The sequence below is a fragment of the Colobus angolensis genome, unplaced genomic scaffold (assembly GCF_000951035.1).
Source record: "Colobus angolensis palliatus isolate OR3802 unplaced genomic scaffold, Cang.pa_1.0 Scaffold219, whole genome shotgun sequence".
In the NCBI taxonomy this organism is placed as follows: domain Eukaryota; kingdom Metazoa; phylum Chordata; class Mammalia; order Primates; family Cercopithecidae; genus Colobus; species Colobus angolensis.
Window position 1 is genome coordinate 405246 of NW_012115366.1, and position 23997 is coordinate 429242.

Here is a 23997-nt window from a genome sequence, read left to right on the forward strand (position 1 = left end):
CTGTAATCCCAGCACTTTGGGAGGCTGAGGTGGGTGGATCACCTGAGGTCAGGATTTTCAGACCAGCCTGGCCAACATGGCAAAACCCCATCTCTACTAAAATAAATAAATACATACATACATACATACAAAAATTAGCCAGGCATGGTCTCATGTGCCTGTAGTCCCAGCTACTTGCGAGGCTGAGGCAGGAGAGTCGTTTGAACCTGGGAGGTGGAGGTTGCAGGGAGCCGAGATGGAGCCATTGCACTCCAACCTGGGTGACAGAGCAAGACTCCATCTCAAATAAATAAATAAATAAATAAATAAAAGTCCTGACATTGTCTTGATTAGAACACCTTTTTCCACCTGCCATATGCATCAGCCCCACTCAGGGTAGCTCCTGCCATTCTCACACCTGCCCCAGGGCTAAGGGCACACACTTCCCTGGATCTGCCTTGGCACTGTCACTGGAGGCTGCCAGATCCTCACATTCAGAGGGCTCTTTTTACTTTCTTTCTTTCTTTTTTTCAAGAGACAGAGTCTCTCAGAGCAGAATAATGGAGTGAAAATTTTGTTTTAATTGTTTTTGAAGAAAGAGATGGGGTCTTACTCTGTTGCCCAGGCTGGGGTGCAGTCATATGATCACAGCTCATTGCAGCCTCCAACTCCTGGGCTCAAGCAATCTCCCACATCTCAGCCTCCCCAGTAGCTGAGACATCTGGCTAGGGGTCTCTTTTAAGTCCTTTCATTCACTCCTATATGTCAGTTTGTCCCTCTCCCCTTTCTTCTTATGATCCTTAATATCTCTCTCCCATCCCCATCCTGGTCCTCTGGCTGCTCCTTCTCAGCCTTCCTCGGAGACCCCTCTGCCCTTCAGATCCACATTTCCAGATAAGCCCTCTTCAGCTCCAGCCCCAAGTCCAGCTGCTAAGGTCCCAGCAGCCCCTCAGACGGCCTGTATTCATTTCCTGTTGCTGCTGTAACAAATTACCATAAACTGAGTGGCTTCAAAGAATATATTACCTCCCAGTTCTGAAGGCCAGAAGTCCTAACATCCAAGCCTCAGCAAGCCGCATTTCCTCTGGAGACTTGGGGAGAATTCTCTCCCTGCCCCCTTCCACCTTCTAGAGACCACTAGATGCCTCGGCTCGTGGCCCTGCCTCCATCCATCCGCAGAATGGTCCGAGTGCCGCTTCTGTTGCCACCTCTCCCTCTCTGGCTCTGAGCCTCCTGCCTCCCTCCTTCCCGTCTGAGGAGTCTTGTCATTCCTTTGTGCCCACCTGGATTCTCCAGGACAATCTGCCCATCTCAGGATCCCTGTGCCATGGAAGGTGACATTCACAGGTCTGGACGTCCTGGGGGCATTATTCCATCTACCACACTCCCACACCCCAGCCACACTGTCCTCCTCTTCTAGGCCCACCTTTCTGCTTCTCCCCTCGAGCCTGCCACTCCCCGCAAATTCTTCATCTTGGCAAATGGCATCTCTGTCTGGCCTCTGGAGTCCAAGTCAGGAACCTGAGCATCAGCCTCAGCTCCTCCTCATGCCCCACTCAGACACTCCAATCTCCCAAACATCCCTCAGTCTGTTTTGTTTTTCCCATTTCCACTCTCCCACCTTAATTAACTAATCACAAACACATATATCCTGCGTGCCAGGTGCTGTTCAAATCATTTTATCCCCCAACAGTCCTATGAGGTAGATGCTATTAGTAGCCCCATTTACAGATGAGAAAACTGAGGCACCAGAGAGGTTGAGTAATATGACCAAAGTCCCCCCAGCTTATAAGTGTCAGATCCGGCATTGTAACCCAACTACTTTGGCCCCAGAGTCCATGTTATTTCTTGCCTGGGTCAGAGGTCGGGCTGGGGCCAGGGTTAAGGGCCGTAGTTAGAAGCCACGTGTTCAGCTTTCCATCTCACCGAAGCCCTCAGCCCCTACACACATCCCCCAGGCTCACTTCCATGTCTTGGATACTGACCATGAGGGGATCTTGAGGACTGCCATGGGACGTGGCCCCTTCCTGCATGGCCCGATCCTCTCCCAGACCCTGGCACACCCCCAGAGTCCCTGAGGAAGTCTCTGAGTCCCTAAGCCCATCTCTGCCCCCACCTGAGCCCAGGCCTGCTGTGCACCCCCCAGCCCCGCCATGCACCCTGTGCACGCTGGAGGGTAGGACTTCCCTCACTTTGCAACTGGTCACCTAGGAGAACAGGGTCTTGAGTCTCTGAAAGTCAGTGTGGAGCCCAGTAGGCAAAGCCCAGGCGGCTCAGTGCGGGGACTCCCAGACAGCATGGCCACTGCCTGGGAACCTTCTCTCCCCTGCTGTTAGTGCTGCTCTGCTCACACCCAGGAGCCATTTGTCAGTGTGGCCCCAGAGCCGAGAGGCTTATGCTTGGATCAGGGTCCAGCCTGGCCATGGGGCAGAACTGCAGCCTTGGTCACTCAGAGCTTGGGGTGTGGCCATTCCAAAACCACAAATCAGGAAATAAGTGAGTTAAGAAGTGACAACAAAGAGGAGAAAGAAGGGGGAGAAAGATGGAATGTGGGAAGAGAGAAGGAAAAAGAGGAGGCAAACAAAGAGTCAAAGAGAAATGGGTGGGGCATGGTGGAGGCCTACAGGAGGCAAGAGGATGCGGGACAGGCCTGTGGCTCATCTCCCTAACTTGGGCTCCATCAGGCAGCCTCCGTTGCTCTAGGAGCTGCCCTCCCTTCACCTGCCCCTCAGCTACAGAAGGGAGTCAGGGGCCAGCCCCAGGTAGCTCAAGGATCCCAAGGCAAACACAAGGGCACAGAAGGACTTCTGACCTATGTCTGGTGCATCTGAAGTGAGAGGACCCTGTCAGTTACCTCTCACCACAGAAAATTGGTGATGCAAGGAAGGCAAGAGACTTGGCTTGGCACAGCAGGCCCCATGGTGCCCTCGACTCACCCCTTCAAGTCTTCACAATCCATCTGAGATCTGGACCGTATCCAGGTCACCTCCTCCTAACAGGTTTCCATGATTGTGTCCCCTTCAAAACGGCCTTATCTCTTACCACTCTCCTCCTCCCCTTCTCCACTTTGGCAGTCCTAACTTCCTGGGTGTCTCTCCAACTTGCCAGGCACCCTGCTGCCTCAGGGCCTTTGCACATGCTTTTCCCTCTGCCTGGAATTTTCTTTCCTCAAACAGATGCATGGCTCACTCCCTCACAGGGTCTTCAGGTCTCAGCTCAAGTGTACTGTATTAGAGAGGCTTGCTGACCCTTTATAATGTAGCAAAGAGGACCATGAAGGACAGAGGTCCCAGCCTCTCCTGGGGAGGGCTGCTACTGAGCTCCAAGATTAGGGCCACTGCGTGAGCAGCTGAGCAAACTGGGGGAGAGGAAGGGAGTCTGGGGCTGGGAATTCCTTCTCTCCTAGCCCTGCTGGCAGGGTGGGAGGAGATTGAATATATAGAAGGATGGGGTGTTTTTACTCCTCTGTATCTCTGTGGCCAGGGGAATGGCTTACTATGGATAGAAAAGTCCCAGTGGAGGAGAGGGTAGGAAGATGGGGGAGGCTGAGGTGCAGCCTGATATTTCATGGTCGTCTGCAAGTTATGGAGCAAGGCTGGCTGTGAATTCTGTCAATCTGCCAAGAACAAGTTCCTTCTGGTGATGCCAAAAGAGTGCTATTAATCACACAGTCCGCCCCTTGACTTCAGCGCCGTCTGTCCTCAGCAAGCCTTGGCCAGTCAGTTGCTCGGCTCCAGCCATGTCCCTCCCTGCCTTAGCAGCATCTCAGCAGCTCCTGCAGGCCTGGCCATTCCTGTTCCTTAGGAAAACGGACTGGCTTATGATAATCTGGGCTGTAAACAACCGCCTGCTTCAGTTTCCCCAACAATATGTGGGCCAGGTCGGCACCGCCAATACGCCAGAGAGTGGCTTTTCTTGCTGACACAGGAGAGGTCCCACTTCTTCTGACCAGAGGATGCCCAGTCCCCTAAACATTAGGTTAGACTCCTGACATGGGCACCCCAATACAGGGAATGGGGAAGGCAGGCTGGAGCAGCCCAGCCAGCTGGATGGCGACTCGCCACATGGGAGAACATGAACAAGAAACAGAGAGGAGCAGGTGGGAGTGCTATTTTTGGCCGTCTCCTCCCTGCGTCCTTACTGGGTCTCCTCAGAGGTGGGTTCATGCAGCCATGCTCACCCCCACCCCACTGCAAGTCTCCTGTTGAATGGGGAGAAATGAACACAAACGTGTACACTCAGGCCCCACCTTTCCCCAGCAGGGGGCAGAAGAGTGATGGTGGCCATTAAGGGCTAATCCCTGGTCCCAAGGTTTTAGGGATCAAGCAAAAACACTTGAAGATGTGTCCATGCACTGACAAAGAATGTCTTGGGTCGGGTTCCCTAGAAGCAGAGTTTGAGATGGGGGTTCTTCTTGAAGGATTTTGTTTTTTTCTAACAGATCTCATGGTGCTGGGTGATCTTTTTTCTTTTTGAGACACGGTCTCAAAAAAAGGCAGGTACATGCAGCCACCTGCATGGTGGCTGCATGTACCCACCTCTGTTGCCCAGACTGGAGTGCAGTGGTGCAATCAGAGCTCATTGCAGCCTCAACCTCCCATATTCAAGTGATCCTCCCACCTCAGTCTCCCAAGTAGCTGGGGCTACAGGTGTGCACCACCACACCTGGCTAATTTTTATATTTTTTTATAGAGATGGAGTTTTGCCATGTTGCACAGGCTAGTCTGGAACTCTTGGGCTCAAGAGATTCACCTACTTCAGCCTCCCGAAGTGCTGGGATTTATGTGCATGAGCCACCATATCCAGCCTGGATGATTCTTTTAAAAATAAATATTTTATTTTATTTTTTAGAATCAGGGTTTCCCTAAATTGCCCAGGCTGGGTTTGAACTCCTGGGCTTAAGCAGTCCTCTCGCCTCAGCCTCCCAAGTAGCTGGGACTACAGACATGCACCACTGTGCCCAGTTAGGAATTTTTTGAAAGAGGGATTTCAGGAGACACCTGTGAGAGAGGGCAGGAAGCCAGAGGGGAAGAGCTAAAGCCAGGATGTGGTTGAGGCAAAGCTTGGCCTTAGCCCAACCCCACAGGGATCCCTGGTGCAAGAAAGGCAGAACAGGACTATGCTGAGGCAAGGGACCCAGCCTTCTCTATCACCACATTGGCTGTCATTGGCTGCAGGCTGTCCCCTTGGGAAGCAGGTGTCATGGATCCAGTCGAAGCAGCTCCCACTGACTGAGGGCAGTTGTCCAGAGAAGGCACAACGGCCAGCCTCTGACAGCAAACACAGCACCTGGGGGGCCCTGGGCAGGGCACCAACAGTACCTGACTTCAAGCATAAAAGAGACTTTGTGAGCAAAGACTTGAAGGAGGTGAAAGAGATGGCCAAGTAGCCCTCTGGGGTTCCTCCCAGGAGTCTGGAGTCATTCTGATGCTCTCTCCAGCTAGCAAGCCCCACCCCAACCCTTCTGAGCAGTCTGGATGGATGGACGTGGAGCTGAACCTGATGTGACAGGCCCTGCAAGGCACACTTGAGGACATGCAGGCCAGCAAATGCCACATGGCCTGGTGTAAGCAGAATGAAGCGTGCTCCAAGCACACACGCTCCAGAAGCCGCTATCACCCCCTCAAACCCCAGCAGAGCAGGAAACCACAGGAACACCCTTGAAGAAGGTTCTAGGCTGAGCGGAGGCTGAGCTCCAGGGGAAGTGCCCCCTATGGAGAGAGGAGGAGGACTAGCCTCCTCGATAGACCAGCCTTGTGAAAACCCAGAGGCTGCTGGGCGCAGTGGCTCATGCCTGTAATCCCAGCATTTTAGGAGGCCGAGGCGGGTGGATCACCTGAAGTCAGGAGTTCAAGACCAACCTGGCCAATATGGCAAAGCCCCATCTCTACTGAAAATACAAAAAATTAGCCAGGTGTGGTAATGGGTGCCTGTTTTCCCAGCTACTTGGGAGGCTGAGGCAGGAGAGTTGCTTGAACCTGGGAGGCAGAGGTTGCAGTGAGCCGGGATCACGCCATTGCACTCTAGCCCGGGCAAGAGAGCAATACTCTGTCAAAAAAAAAGACAGAAAGACAGTAATGAAGGAAGGGAGGGAGGGAGGGAGGGAAAAGGAAGAAGAAAGGAAGAAAGAGAGAGAAAATCCAGAGGTGGGATGGGCTCACCGCTGGTGGGGCAGCTGCCAGGAAGAACAAAGTGAGTGGCTGTGCCTCCTGACCCCAGTGCCCCTGGAAGCCCAACGGGAGTTCTGTTTCTATGTTTAAGTGATGTCAGGAGAGGACCAGGAGCTTCAGGACCAGACCAACTCAGATACATGTCCTGACCCTAAGGGCTACTTGCTCTCTGGGTAACTAGAATCGTTCTGCAAAGCAGGATGCCATGAGGATTCATTGAGAACTACATAAACGGCCCAGCACGGTGCCTAGAAGGTACTGAACACTCGGAAAGCATCAGCTCCCTTTTACTTCCTCTGCACATTAGAGGCCACCTATTCAAGTGCCATTTATTTGTTCATTCAACAGATATTTCAGAGTCCCTGCTTCGTTTGAGTCAGGCACTTGTGCTAGAGGCTGGGATAAAAAGAAAAACATATTGGACAGTGCAAAAACATGCCTTTTAGAAAATTTTTCAGGCCAGACACGGTGTCTTACTCCTGGAATCCCAGCACTTTGGGAGGCTGAGGCGGGAGGATCACTTGAGGCCAGGGTTTCAAGACTAGCCTAGGAAACATAGCAAGACTCTGTCTTTACAAAATAATAATAAGAATAACAATTAGCCAGGTGCAGTGGCACGTGCATGTAGTCCCAACTAATTGGAAGGCTGAGGCAGGAGGCTCACTTGAGCCCAGGAGTTCAGTGAGCCATGATTGCACCACTACACTCCAACCTGGGTGACAGCAAGACCCAGTCTCTAAAAACTTAAAAAAGAAAAGGAAGGAAGGAAGGAAGGAAGGAAGGAAGGAAGGAAGGAAGGGTAATCCCATCCCTGCCTTCAAGAAACCAAGAGTCACATAGAGTAGATGGAGCAATAGCAAATTGATTAAACCTGTAGCTGCATGGGAAAGGACAGCTGAGCCAGGCTGGGTGGGGAGACATCTGACCTGGGGCTGCAGGGACTTGGGGAGGAGGCTCCTGGGAGCAGCAAGTCCTGGCAGAAAGGCAGAAGGAGCCCAGCCGTGTGGGAGGATCTGCTTGGGGCTTAACGTGGCTGAATTTGGGGGAAGACAGGACAAAGACAGCACTAGCCCTAGAAACGTTGTGTTTCCTTGTGGGCAGCAACATGTTTCGATTGATTCCTCTGAGCCACCGGAAGCCACTGACAGTTTTCAGAAGGAAAAGGAGAGAAACCAGCTTTTAAGGAAAAGTCTCCCAGCAGCTGTGTGCAGAGTGGAAAGGATATGGGTTGAGGCCAGGGGCTGCGAGACCAGGGGCTGTCAGGGGCTGCTGCCGCCACCTAAGCAAAATGAAATGACAGAGCAAGCCAAGGCTTAACGAACATGGTGAAGTGCGGGGGACCTGCGAAAAAGGACATCTACCGCACAGGACGTGGTGACCAGTTGGATGTGTAGGATACAGAGGAGGGATTCATTCAGCAAACTCAGCAAGTATTGTGCACCTGCTGTGTGCTTGATATGCCTCTGAGGTCTTCTTGGCAATGGGAATGCAGCACCAAGCAAAACAGACCCCAGCCCCACCCCAGGGATGTTCATTGCAGGGAGATAGACAACAGACATATGAATCGTGACTCAAATAGGACACAGGGTGACAAGTACCATGAGGCACAAAAGAGCAAGCTGAGCCAGGCAGGGAGCACAGAGTTGGGGGATATTGCAATTATAAAGATGAAGTCAGCATGATCTCATCACAAAGGTGAGGGTGTGAATCACGTGCATATTGGAGGAAGAAAATTCTGGGGAAAACGTGCAGAGGTCCAAGGTGGGTGTGCATCTGGCATGTCCAAAAAGCAACAGGGAAGGCAGTGTGGCTGGAACAGAGTAGACAGGGGAAGGAGAGGAGAGGAGAGATTTGGGGGCACATGTTGAGCTGTGTAGGTCATAGGCTCTTGCCAGGAGAAGGCAGATGAGCTGTTGGAGGGTTCTGAGCAGAGGAGTGACATGACCAGTCTTTTAAATCTTTCTAACTGCCAGGTTGAGAAAAGATTCAGGGGGCAGGGGCACAAGCAGTGAGGGGGCTACTGGATTCATCATGGGAAGTGGTGATGGTGTCTCAGACAGGGTGGGAGGGCACATTGAGGGTGGGTGGTTGAGTTCTAACCTCGTCTGCTTCCTCTCTGCCCTCAGTCACTGCATTCTGTTCACACCAACCTTGTCATCATTCTGCAAACATACCAGGGCCACCTCAGGGCCTTTGCACTTGCTGGTTCCTCTGCTGGAATGTTCCTCCCCAGATCTCCATATACCTCATTCACTCACTTCATTCAGCTCTTTACTCAAACATCACATTCTCATCAGGACTTTCCTGGCCACCTTATCCAGAATTTATACCACCACTCCCAGCCACATATCACAGGCACATTCACCTCCTATCTTCCTTCTCACTTCATTTTTTTCTCCTAGTATACCTTTACCCTTTGATACCTTTACATTTTCCTTGTTTATCCTGTTTATTTCCTGTCTTCCCCAATGAAATGTAACCTTCATGAGGACAGGATAAGTGTGAGATCCACTAGACACCCAAATGGAGATGTCTAGGAGGCAGCTGGATCTATGAGTCTGGAATTAAGGAGAGAGGTCTGAGCTGTAAAGTCAATATTTAACACCATGAACCTGGATGACATTGACAGGAGAATGCAAAGACAGGAAACTGCAAGACTAAATGAGGCACTCCTACATTTTAGCAGTGAGGATGTGAGGAAGGAGCAGCAAGGAAACTGACAAGGAGTAGGAAAAACCAAGAGGCTGTCATCCCGGAAGCCACAGATGAGATGAGCGGCACCCAGGAGGATGAGGGCAGTGTCCGCAGGTTGAAGGCCTGGGAGGGGTGGAACATGTGGGGTAAAGCATCAGAGCAAAGAGTGAGGTCAGATGGGGACGAGGAGACTGTAGGTGAGGGCTGGAGAGGTGGAGAGAACAAGGTGGTAACCAGGGAGCCAGCAGAGAGGCAGCAGCTATAACCAAGGCAGGCTCATGGGTGGCTTAAGGATCGAAGGCTCCACCATACAAGTAGGGACACTAACCTTGGGTGGGAGGAGATATCCCTTCCTTACCAAAGAAGATGAGAGGTGAGGAAGGCGGGGCGAGTGCCTAGTTTTTGTGGCCTCTGCTTTCCCTGTGAAACAGGAGGTAAGATTAACTGCTCCGGAGAAGAAGGAAGGGGCAGGCTGCAAGGCTTGGAGAGAGGGGTAAAGATTTGGTATAGGAAAGGCTACACTGTAGGTAACTCTATGTTTCCTCTCTATTTCACCTTTTAAGGCTAAGCTCCCCACACCATGCTTGGCACGTAGTAGGTACCTCATACATTCTTGGACTCTTCTGTTTGTATCACATCTTGCACCTCATCCATTACCAACTCCTTTTGGCTGCCAAATCCCCCCAACTTTGTGCCATCTCCTTAATGCCACCTTGATCAACACTCCCATCATTGTCTACCTGCAATGCAGTAAAGAGCCGGTACAGGAAAAGGGAGAGAACTGGCAGAGGACAGGAGCCTAGATCGCTGGAAATATGGGACATAGAGCTGAGGTTGGAGACCCCAAGCATGTTCAGGGAGCGGTTACATTGCTCCAGAGTCAGGATCTGGCTGGATGAGTCTCCCTACATCCAGAAGGATGAGGAGGTGGGGTGGTAGAAAAGAGAACAGTTGAGGTGCTGGTAAGTAGGAGTCTCAGCTAAGCAGAGAAGGAGATGACAGGAGGAATCCAAGGAGTTGGCAGGAGGTCAAAGTCCAGATAAGGAAGAGAGAGAGAAGACAGGAAGTTGCACTCAGTGGCTAATGGGTTTTAAGTGAAGAAATGAAATGCTCAGGCTTGTATTTTAAAAGGATCCCCAGCTGTGTATAGAGAGCAAGCTTTGGGGGCACAAGGCAGGAGCAGTAAGCCTGCTTAGAAAGGCACTACAGGGGCCCGGAGCAGTGGCTCATGCCTGCAATCCCAGCACTTTGGGAGGCCGAGGCTGAGGTAGATCACCTGAGGTCAAGAGTTGGAGACCAGCCTGGCCAACATGGTGAAACCCCCATGTCAAAAAAAAAAAGGGAGGAAGGAAGGAAGGAAGGAAGGAAGGGAGGGAGGAAGGGAGGAAGGAAGGAAGGAAAAGAAAGAGGCACTGCATGTAGACAATGATGGTAGCCTGGACTAAGGTAGTAACACGAAGGTGATACAAAGTAGGGGGGACTTAGGAGCCAACAGGAGTTGGTGATGGATGAGCTGCAAGATGCGATACACAGAAAAGAGTCCAAGAATGTATCAAGTACCTACTAGATGCCAAGCATGGTAGGGGGAGCTTAGCCTTTACAGGTGAAATAGACAGGAAATTGATCATTACCTACAATGCTCTAGGCACTTAAAAGGGAGTGTGATGTTCTGCAGGTAGGAGAGGTGTAAAATAGCTCAGCTGGGTCAGGAGCGGGTGGCCTAAGAAAGACTTCCAGAAGGAGGTGCCACTGGAGCTGGAACTACCAGATATAGAGGAAGGGCATTCCAGGATAATCATGTGCAAGAGCCCAGAGGCAAAACTGGGGAGCCCCTTGTGGCCAGAGTGCAGCATGACTCAGCATGGCCACTTGGCTGTTGCACATGAAGACAGAGGACTGCAGAGAGACACTGGAGCCACAAGAGAACAAGGCCCGTGAGCCACGTGCCCATGCTCAGGGGTCTTGGGGCAGTTCCCCATTTCACACTCGTGGTATGCCACAGCGAAGGAAATGCCCAGTTGTCCTTCTGACTCCCAGAGATCCCTGCATGAGGCTGTGGGCCCATGAGAGAATGCTGAGGGGTGCAGCCAAGAGAGTGGGCAAGTGCAGGGAGGTGTAGGTGGTGGATTGGAGCACTGTGGGCAGAGGCGGGTGTGAAGTTCAGACCTGCCATCTGTGAGCGGAACAGGAAAAGTCTCTTGAGAGCCACTGCCTGTGGAATCCGGAGCCCAACGCAGATTGTTTGTATTTCCAGGCAACATGTCTACATGCAGTGGGCAGAGAGCACGTAAAACAAAGTTGTGGCAGATGCCACTGGTTCCCCACCCATCTCCCCCAGAGCTTTAGTGCATGAGGGCCAAATTCTGTTGAAGCACCTGCCTGCATTTCTTTGCCCAGGGACTTCTCTGCACACTCATGTGGCAGACAGAAAGTGTGGAAAATTAACACCCAGAGGGAGCAGCCCAAACAATGACTGATGGGAATGGGCGTATAAATACCCCACCTCCCTTACCCTACTGGTGTGAGAACACTGAGGTTTGTCCTCTTCATAGCTACCCAGAGCTACCCCATTGCCCATAGTGATCAATAACTTGATAATACACATTTTATTGTCTTCCTTCTCTTCCCTGTCTCTTTTTCCCACTCCACTCAAGCTGTTTTATTTCCCTCCCAAATTAACAACTTGTATTTCTATTCTTGTCAGTCTGTTCTGGGAGAGCCCAAAGTAAGACAAAACCTCAACAGGATACAGTGGGAAAACCTTGAGGGTTAAAGGCTGAGTTTGTATTACAGCTCATTCTCGTGTAAGGACTTCCCTGCTCACAGCAGACTTCAGGTTGATTGAGCATAAATTACCACATTAATGTTTATGTGACCTGGCCATACCACAGTATACCATGTTGCCCACCAGTCTGAATAAAAACCATGCAAATAATAATGCCCTTTGGCCAGCTTCAGGCTCACCACTGAAAAGCATAGTCCACTGATTTGTCATCCTGGGCTAAATATAAAAGAATTGTAGCCTGAGTCAGAAGGCTATTTTCAGCACTGTCTTACTTCGCAGCCATTGAGCAATGCTGTTCTTGAGGGCCACTTTCCTGGAGGCTAAGGTCAACACTAGTGGCCCCCACATTCCAGGGACGGCCCAACCCCTCTCCCAGGGAAAATAATCTCCTTCACACATCCTGACTGATGCACCAGTGGCCCCTAAACCCACTAGGTCTCAGCTGCTGTTTCTGGCCACTCTCCAGAGCTAGAAACTGGGTCCCTTCCCAGGTCTGAGGTCTCTTCACTCAAAAGCCACAGAAATGGGGGTAAGTAATAGATACTAATAGGCCAGGCACAGTGGCTCACACCTGTAATCCCAGCACTTTGGAAGGCTGAGGCAGGCAGATCACTTGAGGTCAGTAGTTCAAGACCAGCCTGGCCAATATGGCAAAACACTACTATAAATACAAAAATTAGCCGGGTGTGATGGTGCACGCCTACAGTCCCAGCTACTCAGGAGGCCGAGGCAGGGGGATCGCTTCAGTCTAGGAGGAGGAGGTTGTAATGAGCCAAGAGCATGCCACCGAAGTCCAGCCTGGGCGATGGGAGAGAAACCCTGTCTCAAAAAAAAAAAAAGTAATAGGTACCAATACTTTTTAAGAACCTGCTAAGTGCTGGGACCTAAAATATATGAATCTTCACAAAATTCCTTCTAGAAAAATAATATTAAAAGGAAAGTAAGACTTAGATGGGCCAGGCACAGTGACTCACACTTGTAATCCCAGCACTTTGGGAGACTGAGGCAGGCAGATCACAAGGCCAGGAGTTGGAGACCAGCCTGACCAACATGGTGAAACCCCGACTCTACTAAAAATACAAAAATTACCCAGGCATGGTGGTGTGTCCCAGCTACTCAGGAGGCTGAGGCAGGAGGATTGCTTGAACCCAGGAGGCGGAGATTGCAGTGAGCCGAGATCGCACCAGTGTCCTCCAGCCTGGGCGACAGAGTGAGACTCCATCTAAAAAATAAAAAAAAATAAAAAAAAAAAACTTAGATGGCCACATAAGTTGCTCAGGGCCACATGACCAAGGTTTGAGAAGCCTGTGCCATGATGCTATGAGACCCTCCTCTTCCCCTGCGGCGTCTCTTAGCACCAGAAACTGTCCCTGTATAGTGGGAGGAGGAGTGATCAGTAAAGTTAATAATCCCCAGGTGGAAGAGAGCGGAATGGTGCCTCTGCCTCCTCAGTAGGGATCCCTGCTCTTTTTTCTTTGAAGGCAAGAGGAAGAGAGAGAAGGTCCCATAATTTGTCAAGGACCCCCCCACCCCTGGCCTGCTTGGTCTCACAGGCATCTGCAGCCTCTATCCAGGAGGGAATACCCCTGGCCCCCTGCTCTCTTGCCCCTACTGCTGCTGAGGGTGAGGATGAAAAAGTGGCCTCTGCTGCCTGGTTCGTACCTTTGCATTTGGTCATGTACCTTTCTGGAAAAATGACCTTTTCTGGGTCCATGGTAGGGATGTCAGGGGAGATGTTTGTGGAAAGGAGGGTCTTCCTGGCACAACTCAGATCCTAGTGTCCCTGCCCCATCCTGCCTGGCACTATCCTTTTTCAAAGCCATCCCAGGAGTCTTTCCTGACCACTTCCACTGGAACAGCCCCATTGCTCTGCATTTCAACAGCCCATGAGCAGTGTGTTTATGGAGGCTTAATTCCAGGCTCTATCTCTCACCTGCTTAAAAATATTCATGGCTTGTAAGCATCCACAAAATAAAAGCTGAACTTCACAGCATGTAAGCCCCTTCACTATTTGTCCCAAATGAGATTTTCTGAGTTTATCCTATAGGATATTCCCAGGACCCAAACTTGGTATTTTCTTGCTCACCTGTCCCTTCCACCTGTAATACCCTCTGCCCTGCCTCATCCTGGCTGACTCTTGTACATCCTCTAAAACCCCTAAGCTGTCTCTGAGCCTGTGGCTGCCACCCTACATGCACACAGAGCGGCAATGGGGAGCTACAATGGGGGTTATGTCCTGTTAAACCTGTCATAAATTGAAAATATCATAGGTCAAAATGCATTTAATACATATAACTTACCGAACATCATAGCTTACCCTAGTCTATCTTAAACACACTCAGAACACTTATATTCACCTACAGTTGCGCAAAATCACCTAGCACAAAACCTATTTTATAATAAAGTGTTGCATATCTCATGTAATTTATTAACTACTATATTGAAAGTGAAAAAGAGGATGGTTGTTTGGGTACTTGAAGTATGGTTTCTACTGAACGCATATCACTTCTGCACCATTGTAAAGTCAAAAAATTAAGTCAAACCATCAAAAGTCAGGGACTGTCTACACTGAGCACCACCATCATCACCCCACCTGCATCTCAGAGATATTGATTCACATACTAGCTAGGAAATAAGGGCCATGTGTAATGCCTCCTTGTGTGTGTGAACCCAGCACAGCACCTGGCAGGGAGCAAACCTTGGCCAACACTTAATTCGAAGGTTCTTACCCCTTTTTGTTGCAGACTACTTAAGCACCTGGGGAAGCATATGGGTCCGTTCTCAGAGTCACGCTTTCAAAAGCATAAAACAAAATACAAAAGATTACAAATGAAACTGATGTTATTGGAAAAGCCGTCAAAATATTTTTACAGGAAATGCGTGACTTGGTAATGAATATGCTTCTGCATTAAGGTATTACATAACAAGATCTAGTTCAATTGTTCTAGGATCATTTGTTGAAAAGACAAATGAAAAGACTACCCTTTCTCTACTGAATTATCTTTGTACCTTTATCACAAATAAATTGACTCTGTGGGTCTAAAAAAAAAAAAAAACAAGATCTGTGGTGCATTTTAATGACTGTCACTTCCCAAAAGTGAGCATAGAGAGTATTTCAAAACATCTGCAACAACTGAAAGTGATAGGAAAATATCTGTGGGGACTGCTAATATTCGTTTGAATCATATTCTCAATTAAAGAAAAAAAAGCTTTTAAAAATTAACATTAGTTTTATTTAGAAGTATTATTGAGGACTATAGACTAAGCCCTGTAGCTCAGCCCTTCAGAAAGGTTATATCAGACTGCTCCAGCACAGCATTTTAATCTACTGTTTATATATAGGTGGTGGGGGTTCCATATGTACAAAATTATATTGAACTTGTTCAGAAGTTCTATTAAAGCAGAATTATATTGAGTTTTGGGTGTAAGAGTATATCTGTTCATAGCAGCGTAATTACTAACCTAGTCAGACGTTATCTTCTGTGTAGGAAGAGGCAAGAACTAGGGTCATTTATCATTTCAGGAATACAGTGACTCAGACTGTGGCAGGGAGGCGGGGGCATATGTTCTATCCTATTTTATCTTCAACGCATCTTTCCAGAGAGCCGTACTTTGTCACAGAGTCGGGGACTTTGTGAAATTATGCTGGCACGCAGAAATGAGCAAACATGGCTATGTTTGTTACTTTGTCTCATAATACGAAACTGCCAATATTGAACCGGTTTTGAGCTACAAAAACAGCAATTGCACTTGGTTTTGTCTAACTACTCTGGTTTGTTGCCTACATTCATTGAAGGTAATCTTCAGTCAGGTAGAGGTGAGTGAAAACAATTATTATTTTTCTCTATCCAAGTTCATGGACCTCCTGATTTACAGCACGGATCCCTTGAGAACTCCTAGTCAATGACTCAGCCAAGGCTACTGAAGGATCTCCCCTTTGCGCCCAGAGCCGCCTGGCCTCCCCCTCCCCAAGCAGCTAACCAGTATTGGTCTCTGCTCCCTACAGGCTCCTTGTTCCCGCAGCTGAAGCCATCGGAGGGCGTCTTCAAGGTCATCTTCTGGCTCGGCTACTTCAACAGCTGCGTGAACCCTCTCATCTACCCCTGTTCCAGCCGCGAGTTCAAGCGCGCCTTCCTCCGTCTCCTGCGCTGCCAGTGCCGTCGTCGCCGGCGCCGGCGCCCTCTCTGGCGTGTCTACGGCCACCACTGGCGGGCCTCCACCAGCGGCCTGCGCCAGGATTGCACCCGGAGCTCGGGCGACGCGCCTCCCGGAGCGCCGCTGGCCCTCACCGCGCTCCCCGACCCCGACCCCCCAGGCACGCCGGAGATGCAGGCTCCGGTGGCCAGTCGTCGAAAGCCACCCAGCGCCTTCCGAGAGTGGAGGCTGCTGGGGCCTCTCCGGAGACCCACCACCCAGCTGCGCGCCAAAGTCTCCAGCCTGTCGCACAAGATTCGCGCCGGGGGCGGGCAGCGCGCAGAGGCAGCGTGCTCCCAGCGCTCAGAGGTGGAGGCCGTGTCCCTAGGCGTCCCCCACGAGGTGGCCGAGGGCGCCGCCTGCCAGGCCTACGAATTGGCCGACTACAGCAACCTGCGGGAGACTGATATTTAAGGACCCCAGAGCTAGGCGGCGGAGTGTGCTGGGCTTGGGGGTAAGGGGGACTAGAGAGGGAAGCTGGCGTTTTTCTAAGAGACTCCGTGCAAATCGGAGACCCGGAAACTGATCAGGGCAGCTGCTCTGTGGCATCCCTTAGGAACTGGGTGGAGCTTGAGGCTGGAGCCCTTGAAAGGTGAAAAGTAATGGAGCCCCCTGCTGGTCTCAGGTGCCCAGAACTCTTTTCTTAGAAGGGAGGGGCTGCGGGCTCCGTGGGGCCATTTGCTCCCAATCCCTATTTGAGAAACACTGCCCCATCCTCCATGCCCTGAACCCTGAGTAGACAGCCCCAAGCATGGCCAGGAAGGCCTGCCCCTCCTCTTCTGGGGAATGGGCACAGAAGCTTTGGCCGGCTACCCCAGTGCCTCCCTTAGGGAAAAAGTCAGTGGGACCAGGGCTCCTCAATGGACAAATTTCTCCTTCTTACTGCCGACTGGAGGAACCCAGTGGACCTACCACCACCACACAAGCTTTGGTGGTAGATTATATGGCCGTCATACAAGCCTGTTGTATTTATCCATGGACCCACTCTCCGCCACCCAGGCTCCTCCGTGCACACCCCATCACCTGGCCCTAGCCCTTATTACTTCCCCTCAAGGGCCTTACTGTTTACACTCTGTACATAGCTCATCGTGCCTGTGCCCATCACTTCTTGCTGGGATTCCGAGCCACCAATTGGAGAGCTTTATTTGTCATTTTGAGACATATTTATTGGTAAGAGTACTTCTATTTTGTCCAAACTGTGCAAACTGTCCCTCTTTAGCTCATAACCCATTAAAAAAAAAAAAACTACTTCTTTCCCCTAAAGTCTGTCAAGAACTAAAGATCCGCAACGGAATAGATTGGGTCTACATTCACCTTTCTAGTTTCAACTTAACTGACTCCTTAACTGATGGCTGCTGTCTGTTGGGAGTTTTAGCATGACCAAAGGACCTGGAGGGGGTTGTTAGGTTTTAAAACTCACATGATCAATCTTGTGAACCAAATAGTAATACTAAGCACAGATTGTCCCTTTGTCAGTCTCCCCAGATGCTTATGTGATGCTCTGAGGGCCTCAGTGAGGAAGGCGGCCATCAGGTAAATGGGTGAAACATAACTTTACATGAAAAGATATACAAGCCCGAGTAGGTAGCTGTACATGGCTAGGAAAAGAACCCATACCTAGGAACCATGCTTGTTAGCTTTGAGTAAGATGTAATATTCCTACTTGTCACATTCCCATGAGATTGCAGGCATTTCAGTCTTCAGCTGGATAGTATCAACCACATACATCCAACCAGCATGGGGGTGATGGTTGTGGCCCACTGGACCCTTGGGAGGACAGTGAGTTAGACAATACACTGGGGTGTCTGGGGTGCTCTGAACTGGATGACCCAGCTGCTGGGGCCACATAGACCAATATTTTGAGCCCAAAGTTTCCATTCTTTACTAGGCAGGTAGTCTATCTGAAAGGTCACCCACAATTTCAGGCATCTCACCCCAGTTTTACAGAGTTAAAAAGGCAGCCAGTATTATGGCCTGGAAGCAGACATTTCACACTGTGAGTCTACAGCAGGTTCTGGGCTTTCAGGCCTGGCCACCCTGGAGGCACAGGAAGGGAAGTTTATGGCTGGGAGCATGTTAGGTGCTGACAGAATGTTGCATACTCCAAAGAGGGCTCCACTTTGCAGCACATTGGCTGCCCCAAAGCTGGGGACACCAGGAGACAGCCCTCACTGTCTTCTGGCAGAGGTAGGGGCCATCTGTCAAATCAGTGGTCAGTAAGGGGGCAGACCGCAGTGTCAAAGAATTGAACATTGGCCTCTGGGACAGGGAAGAGCAAGACCTCTTTCAACAGCTGCCTTGGGTTTGCAGAGGGTCTCTAAGCAGAGTGAAAGTTGGTCATGTTACCAGAAAGGGGTCCCTATCGAGACCCCAAGAGCGGGTTCTTGGGTCTTGCACAAGAAAGAATTCAGGGCAAGTCCATAAAGTAAAGTGAAGGCAAGTTTATTAAGAAAATAAAGGAATAGGCTGGGCACGGTGGCTTATACCTGTAATCCCAGCACTTTGAGAGGCCGAGGCGGGTGAATCACCTGAGGTCAGGAGTTCGAGACAAGCCTGGCCAACATGGTGAAACCCTGTCTCTACTAAAAATACAAAAAATTAGCCGGGTGTGGTGGCAGGCACCTGTAATCCCAGCTACACAGAAGACTGAGGCAGAAAAATCGCTTGAACCCAGGAGGCAGAGGTTGCAGTGAGCCAAGATCATACCATTGCACTCCAACCTGGTCAACTCCACCTCAGAAAAAAAGAAAAAAGGAATAAAAGTGGCTACTCCATAGGCAGAGCAGCAGCATGGGCTGCTCAGTGGCTCATACTTATTTTTACTTCTTGATTATATGCTAAACAAGTGGTGGACTATTCACGAGTTTTCCAGGAAAGGGGTGGGTAATTCCCAGAACTGATAGTTCCTTCCCTTTACAGACTGTATAGGGTAACTTCCTTGCGTTGCCATGGCATTTATAAACTCTCATGGTGCTGGTGGGAGTGTGTTTTAACCAGCTAATATGTTATAATTAGCATGTAATGAGCAGTGAGGACGATCAGAGGTCACTTTCTTCGCCATCGTGGTTTTGGTGAGTTTCGGTCGGATTCTTTCCTGCAACCTGTTTTATCAGCAAGGTCTTTATGACTTGTATTTTGTGTCGACCTCCTGTCTCTTCCTGTGACTAAGAATGCCTGATCTCCTGGGAATGCAGCCCAGTAGGTCTCAGCCTCATTTTACCCAGCCCCTATTTAAGATGGAGTCACTTTGGTTCCAGCACCTCTGATAGTCCCACAGGCCAGGGCAGCTGATCCCACAGAAAGTCAACAGTGGAGCAAAAGGGGAGGGTGGGAATGGAACCTTCATCAGGAGGATTTGTGGGCCTCCCTGCCCCAGTTAACCGAGTGGGAGTGGAGGCAGGAAGGCCAGCAGCTTGCCCTGTACTTGCTCTAGGCATGGTAATCAATCTGGAAAATATGTCTGATGTTTGAACCTCAGCCTGTCTCTGGGACACAGGGGTTCCAGATACAGCTACCTCCTCCTGTATCCCTGCACCAGGCTGTGAGCCTACAGGAGGTGCAGGAGGGCTTCAGAGCCCCCAGAGAGACCATGCCACAGCAAGGGCATCCAGGTACCTTGTTCTAATCATCAGTAAAGCACTGTGCTGCTGAATTTGGTTCTGGGACATGGCAAAGGGTCATAGGGTGGCCAAGAGGATGGGAAAAAATAACGACAGCCCTTCTGGAGCAGGCAGCCTCTTGCTAGTGATTTGGGGACCATCTGAAAAAGTGCATTCACTGTACCATTTGCTGGGTCCTCAGGTAGCTCAGATCCCCAGCCGGGCCCACACATCTGATTAGAGAGACTGTCCCTGAGACGCCTGTGGGGGGAAAAAAAAAAAATGGGGCCATTGTCTCCAGCGAGTAGGAATTTCTTTACATGATCCTCAAGGGATGGGGTGAGGCCTGAGGGAATTTGTGAATGAGAAAGGGATGGTCCTGTGAGATGTGACAGGGACAGAAGCAAGCCTCCGAGGACACTAGCATTCACCCAAGTGCCCACCTCCCATCCTTAAAGAGCCTCATTCCTGCTTCCCACTCAAGGACCCCAGCTCCAGTCTGCCCTCCCTCTCCAGCTGGGCTGTCACTGCCCACCTTGCTTTCTTCCCACACTCTTCCCAGGACCTCTGTCCCCAGCATCCCCAGGGCTGCTTTTGCAAGTCACCTGGGACCTTCCATTTCCCTGGTCTCCTCCCCTCCTTCTCTGCTGCAGTCCACACTGGTGGCCACCCCCTGATTCCTGGAATGTTCCCTCCCTGCCTCTGAGCCATGCCTCTGGGATCTCTTCTGACCTGCTGACCCTACTCTCTCTCTGCCTCCTCCACAGGCTTCTCTCTCCACTCTTAAATGCTCCCCGGGGTTTTATTCCTCTTTTTCTCAATTCTTCACACAATTTCATCCACTCCATGTCATCTCAATGACCACTTGTACAGAAATGACTCCCAAGAGACTGTCTCTAGCTCCAGATGTTAGTGCTCATCCTTCCCCTGGGTGACCCCCACACACCCCAAATACAAGCCCCAAGGCCACTCGCCTACTGTAGCATCTCCTATCTCCTCTACTCTCTTTGGGCATGATGATGCCCCTGACCCTGCTGGCCCTTTCCACCCCTATCTTCCAGAGTCTTCATCTTCCTCCTGCCATACACAGATCCCCTGCCAAGCCCTGCACTTCTTGCAGCCTCCCTCGTAGCTCACACTCAGTCATCCTGGGTTGCGATAGAATCTGCACCTGCATCCACCACTGGGGAGAGGGCTCTGTCCCCAGGGCTACTTGGGGTTGGGCTGAAGTGTTTACTAAATACTGGATCTGGGGAGTTGGCCCACTGACCCTTCTCTGGGACACTGCCCTGTTGCCTGTCTGGCGGCTGGCTCACCATCACCAATCTTGCAAGGCCCTCACCCCCACTAGTCCCACCAGTCCTCTGGAGGCTAGAGGCTGCAAGGAACCAGCTGCGCCCTGGACTTTGGCAGGAACATGGGCTCCACGCGCCCTCCAGGTCACCTAACCCTCCCATCTGGAGCCCCATCCTGCCCCCAAAGGCTCCTCACTGTCATGCTGCAAGCCAGACCCTTAGTCCCTCCTCCAATGGGTGCTGACAGGTCCTGGAGAAAGTTTTGGGACCTCAGTCACCCTCCCTCAGTGACCTGTCAGAGCTTTAACTCCTCAGAGACCTCCTGACCCTGTTTCTATTCCCATATCCTACTACACCCACAGGGGTTGCATGTTCACCATCCACTTCGAAAAAAATTTCCTTTTTTTTTTTTTTTTTTTTGTGGCTTCAGGAAAGCATAAAACCAGATGCTTGTAAAGGGTAAACTGGTCCCGCAGCCTCTCTGCTCAGAATGGCTCTCTGGGGAGCCCAGTGGACCCGTGCTCACTGGGCCCAAGTGGTGCTGGGGCCTTTGGGCAGCATTGCACTGCTGTCAAGGGTCTAGCCAGTACTTTCTTCCCTTCCCCAATCCCCAACCCTTTTGGGAAGCAGTGAAACAAAGGGAATGCTGAGCAGGACGCCAGCCTACATTCTAAAATTGCTGTGGTCTGGGGAGGAACTAAGTGGAACTTGAGGGATATGCTTGGAACCAAGAAGAAATCCCGGAGCTAGGGCCACAACAGGCTGAACTTTCAGAGCCAGGAGCTGGAGGTAAGGATGCATCAGAAGCATTTGCAGACACCTCAGCCATGACATTTATGAATGTTTCTTCCAGGATTCACCATTCACGTGACTCCACCATTTTGTTTTGGTCCACCTCCTTCTGTCCTGCCAGAACCCAAAAAAGAAATCTCAGTTCCTTTTCCTGAGAGAGGGAATCAGCTTGGTCCCATTCATCCACTGAGCCAAGCCACAAAGGTCATTGGTCACTGGCCAACCTATGGATTGGCTAACTTTGGGTCAGGTCTGAACAGTGAGAGCGGGCACATGGGAGCGAGATGGATCATGTGGGGCGAAACACAGCCGTCTGGGCACCAGCATCTGAGGGTGGGGACGGGGCAGATAATGATGACATCCCTAGCACACCAGATCAGCTAAGAGCACAGCTGCAAGCAATAAGGAAGTGGATCAATAGCTGCATAAACCTGGGGCATTATTTTTCTAACTTGACAAGTTATAGGACAGGTGGTTGCTGGTATTGCCAGTCAAGAACCAAAGCTTTTTTTTTTTTTTTTTTTTGAGACAGAGTCTTGCTCTGTTGCCCAGGCTAGAGTGCAGTGGCGCCACCTCAGCTCACTGCCAGCTCCGCCTCCCAGGTTCATGCCATTCTCCTGCCTCAGCCTCCCAAGTAGCTGGGACTACAGGCGGCCACCATCACGCCCAGCTAACTTTTTGTGTTTTTAGTAGAGACAGGGTTTCACCGTGTTAGCCAGGATGGTCTCGATCTCCTGACCTTGTGATCTGCCCTCCTCGGCCTCCCAAAGTGCTGGGATTATAGGCGTGAGCCACCGCGCCAAGCCAATTTTGTATTTTTAGTAGAGACAGGGTTTCACCATGTTGGCCAGGCTGGTCTCGAACTTCTGACCTCAAGTGATCCACCCACCTCGGCCTCCCAAAGTGCTGGGATTACAAGCGTGAGTCACTGCACCCAGCTGGACCCAAATTCTTCCTAACTGCTTCTTATTCTGTAGTGTGTTGGCTTCTGACCTCTTCGTTGCCCCATCGTGATCCTCATGTTCTTGTTCAAGGCAGAGAGAGGAGAAGGATCTGGGCTGTTGCATCCACCTCCTTTTATCAAGATAGCAAAAGCTTGCCTAGAATCATCTCTCTGCATACCTCCACCCAGGGTCTTATGAGCCAGAACTGGGTGGCATGACCACTCTCCCCAGGAGACTGGTAAAGTGAGAAACAGGATGGTGTGGTTGGCTTAGAGCAGGGGTGCGAAAATGTTGCAGGCCAAACTCAGCCCACTACCAACTAAGAATGAGTTTTACATTTTTTGTTTTGTTTTGTTTTGTGATGGAGTCTCGCTCTGTCACCCAGGCTGAAGTGCAGGCTGGTCTCAATCTGCTGACCTCGTGATCCACCCACCTCGGCCTCCCAAAGTGCTGGGATTACAGGTGTGAGCCACTGCACCTGGCCTGAATTTTACATTTTTAAATGATTGGAGGGGAAAGTCAAAAGAATAATATTTCATGACACACAAAAATTAAACGAACATTACTACATAATATTCTCAAGTTTTCCTCTTGGCTCACAAAGCCTAAATTTTATTCTCTTGCCCTTTACAGAAAAAGTTTGTCAACCCTCGCTTTAGGATGATTGAGGATCATTACCAAAATCAGGATTCTGACAGCAAGAAGAAACAGAGAATAGATTTCAGGTAGGCATTCCTGGTGTCTGCTACACATGCCATCACACATTTCAAGCCTGTATCCAGTTACCTAATTTGCAAGCAACATAAGCTAAGAGGTCCCCCTCTCACCAAGAACCTAGCAAAAACAAGTTATCCCAGAAGCCATCTGCCTCAAGGATATCTTCCCAGACTAACCAAATGTTTAGGTTTTTGGGTTTGAGTTTTGCTTTTCTTTTTTTGAGACGGAGTCTCGCTTTGTCTCCCAGACTGGAGTGCAGTGGCCCAATTTCGGCTCTCTGCAACCTCCCCCTCTAGGGTTCAGGCAATTCTCCTGCCTCAGCCTTCCAAGTAGCTGGGACTATACCTGGCTAATTTTGTATTTTTAATGGAGACAGGGTTTCGCCATGTTGGCCAGGCTGGTCTAGAACTCCTGACCTCAGGTGATCCACCTGCCTCATCCTCCCAAAGTGCTGGCATTACAGGCATGAGCCACAGCCCTGGTCAAATGTTTAAGATTTTGAAAGACAGCTGTGAAAAGGAAAAGGGGACACCAGGAAATCCCTGGCTAGCTGCATCCCAAAAGACTCTGTGCAGTATTATTTGCTCAGTGAACTTTCCCCCAGCCAGTCATTTATCTATTCTTCAGTATTACAGGTCCAGAAAGCAGATCTGGTGGCCAGTCTCATATAAGCTGACATGGACTTCCTAACTCACTAGGAAGTAAAGTTTGTAAGCCCACAGCCAATGTGCTAATTTTTAGTGGGATATATAACTTAACCATCAACAAGCCAATGTATTTATGACAATAAATGAGCTTGATGGGAAGCCAGTCTGTGGTCTGAAAGCT

At 50.3% G+C, this 23997-nt stretch overlaps 1 protein-coding gene across 1 annotated transcript in view; it reads left to right on the forward strand.

Moving 5' to 3' along the window:
- Positions 1–17085, forward strand: part of ADRA1D (adrenoceptor alpha 1D) — a 27865-nt gene extending 10780 nt beyond the window's left edge. The window contains exon 2 of the mRNA XM_011943277.1: positions 15635–17085. Coding sequence (XP_011798667.1) covers positions 15635–16236 — 602 coding nt within the window. The 3' untranslated portion in view covers positions 16237–17085. The remainder of the gene's footprint in view (positions 1–15634) is intronic.
- The last annotated feature ends 6912 nt before the right edge of the window (positions 17086–23997 follow it).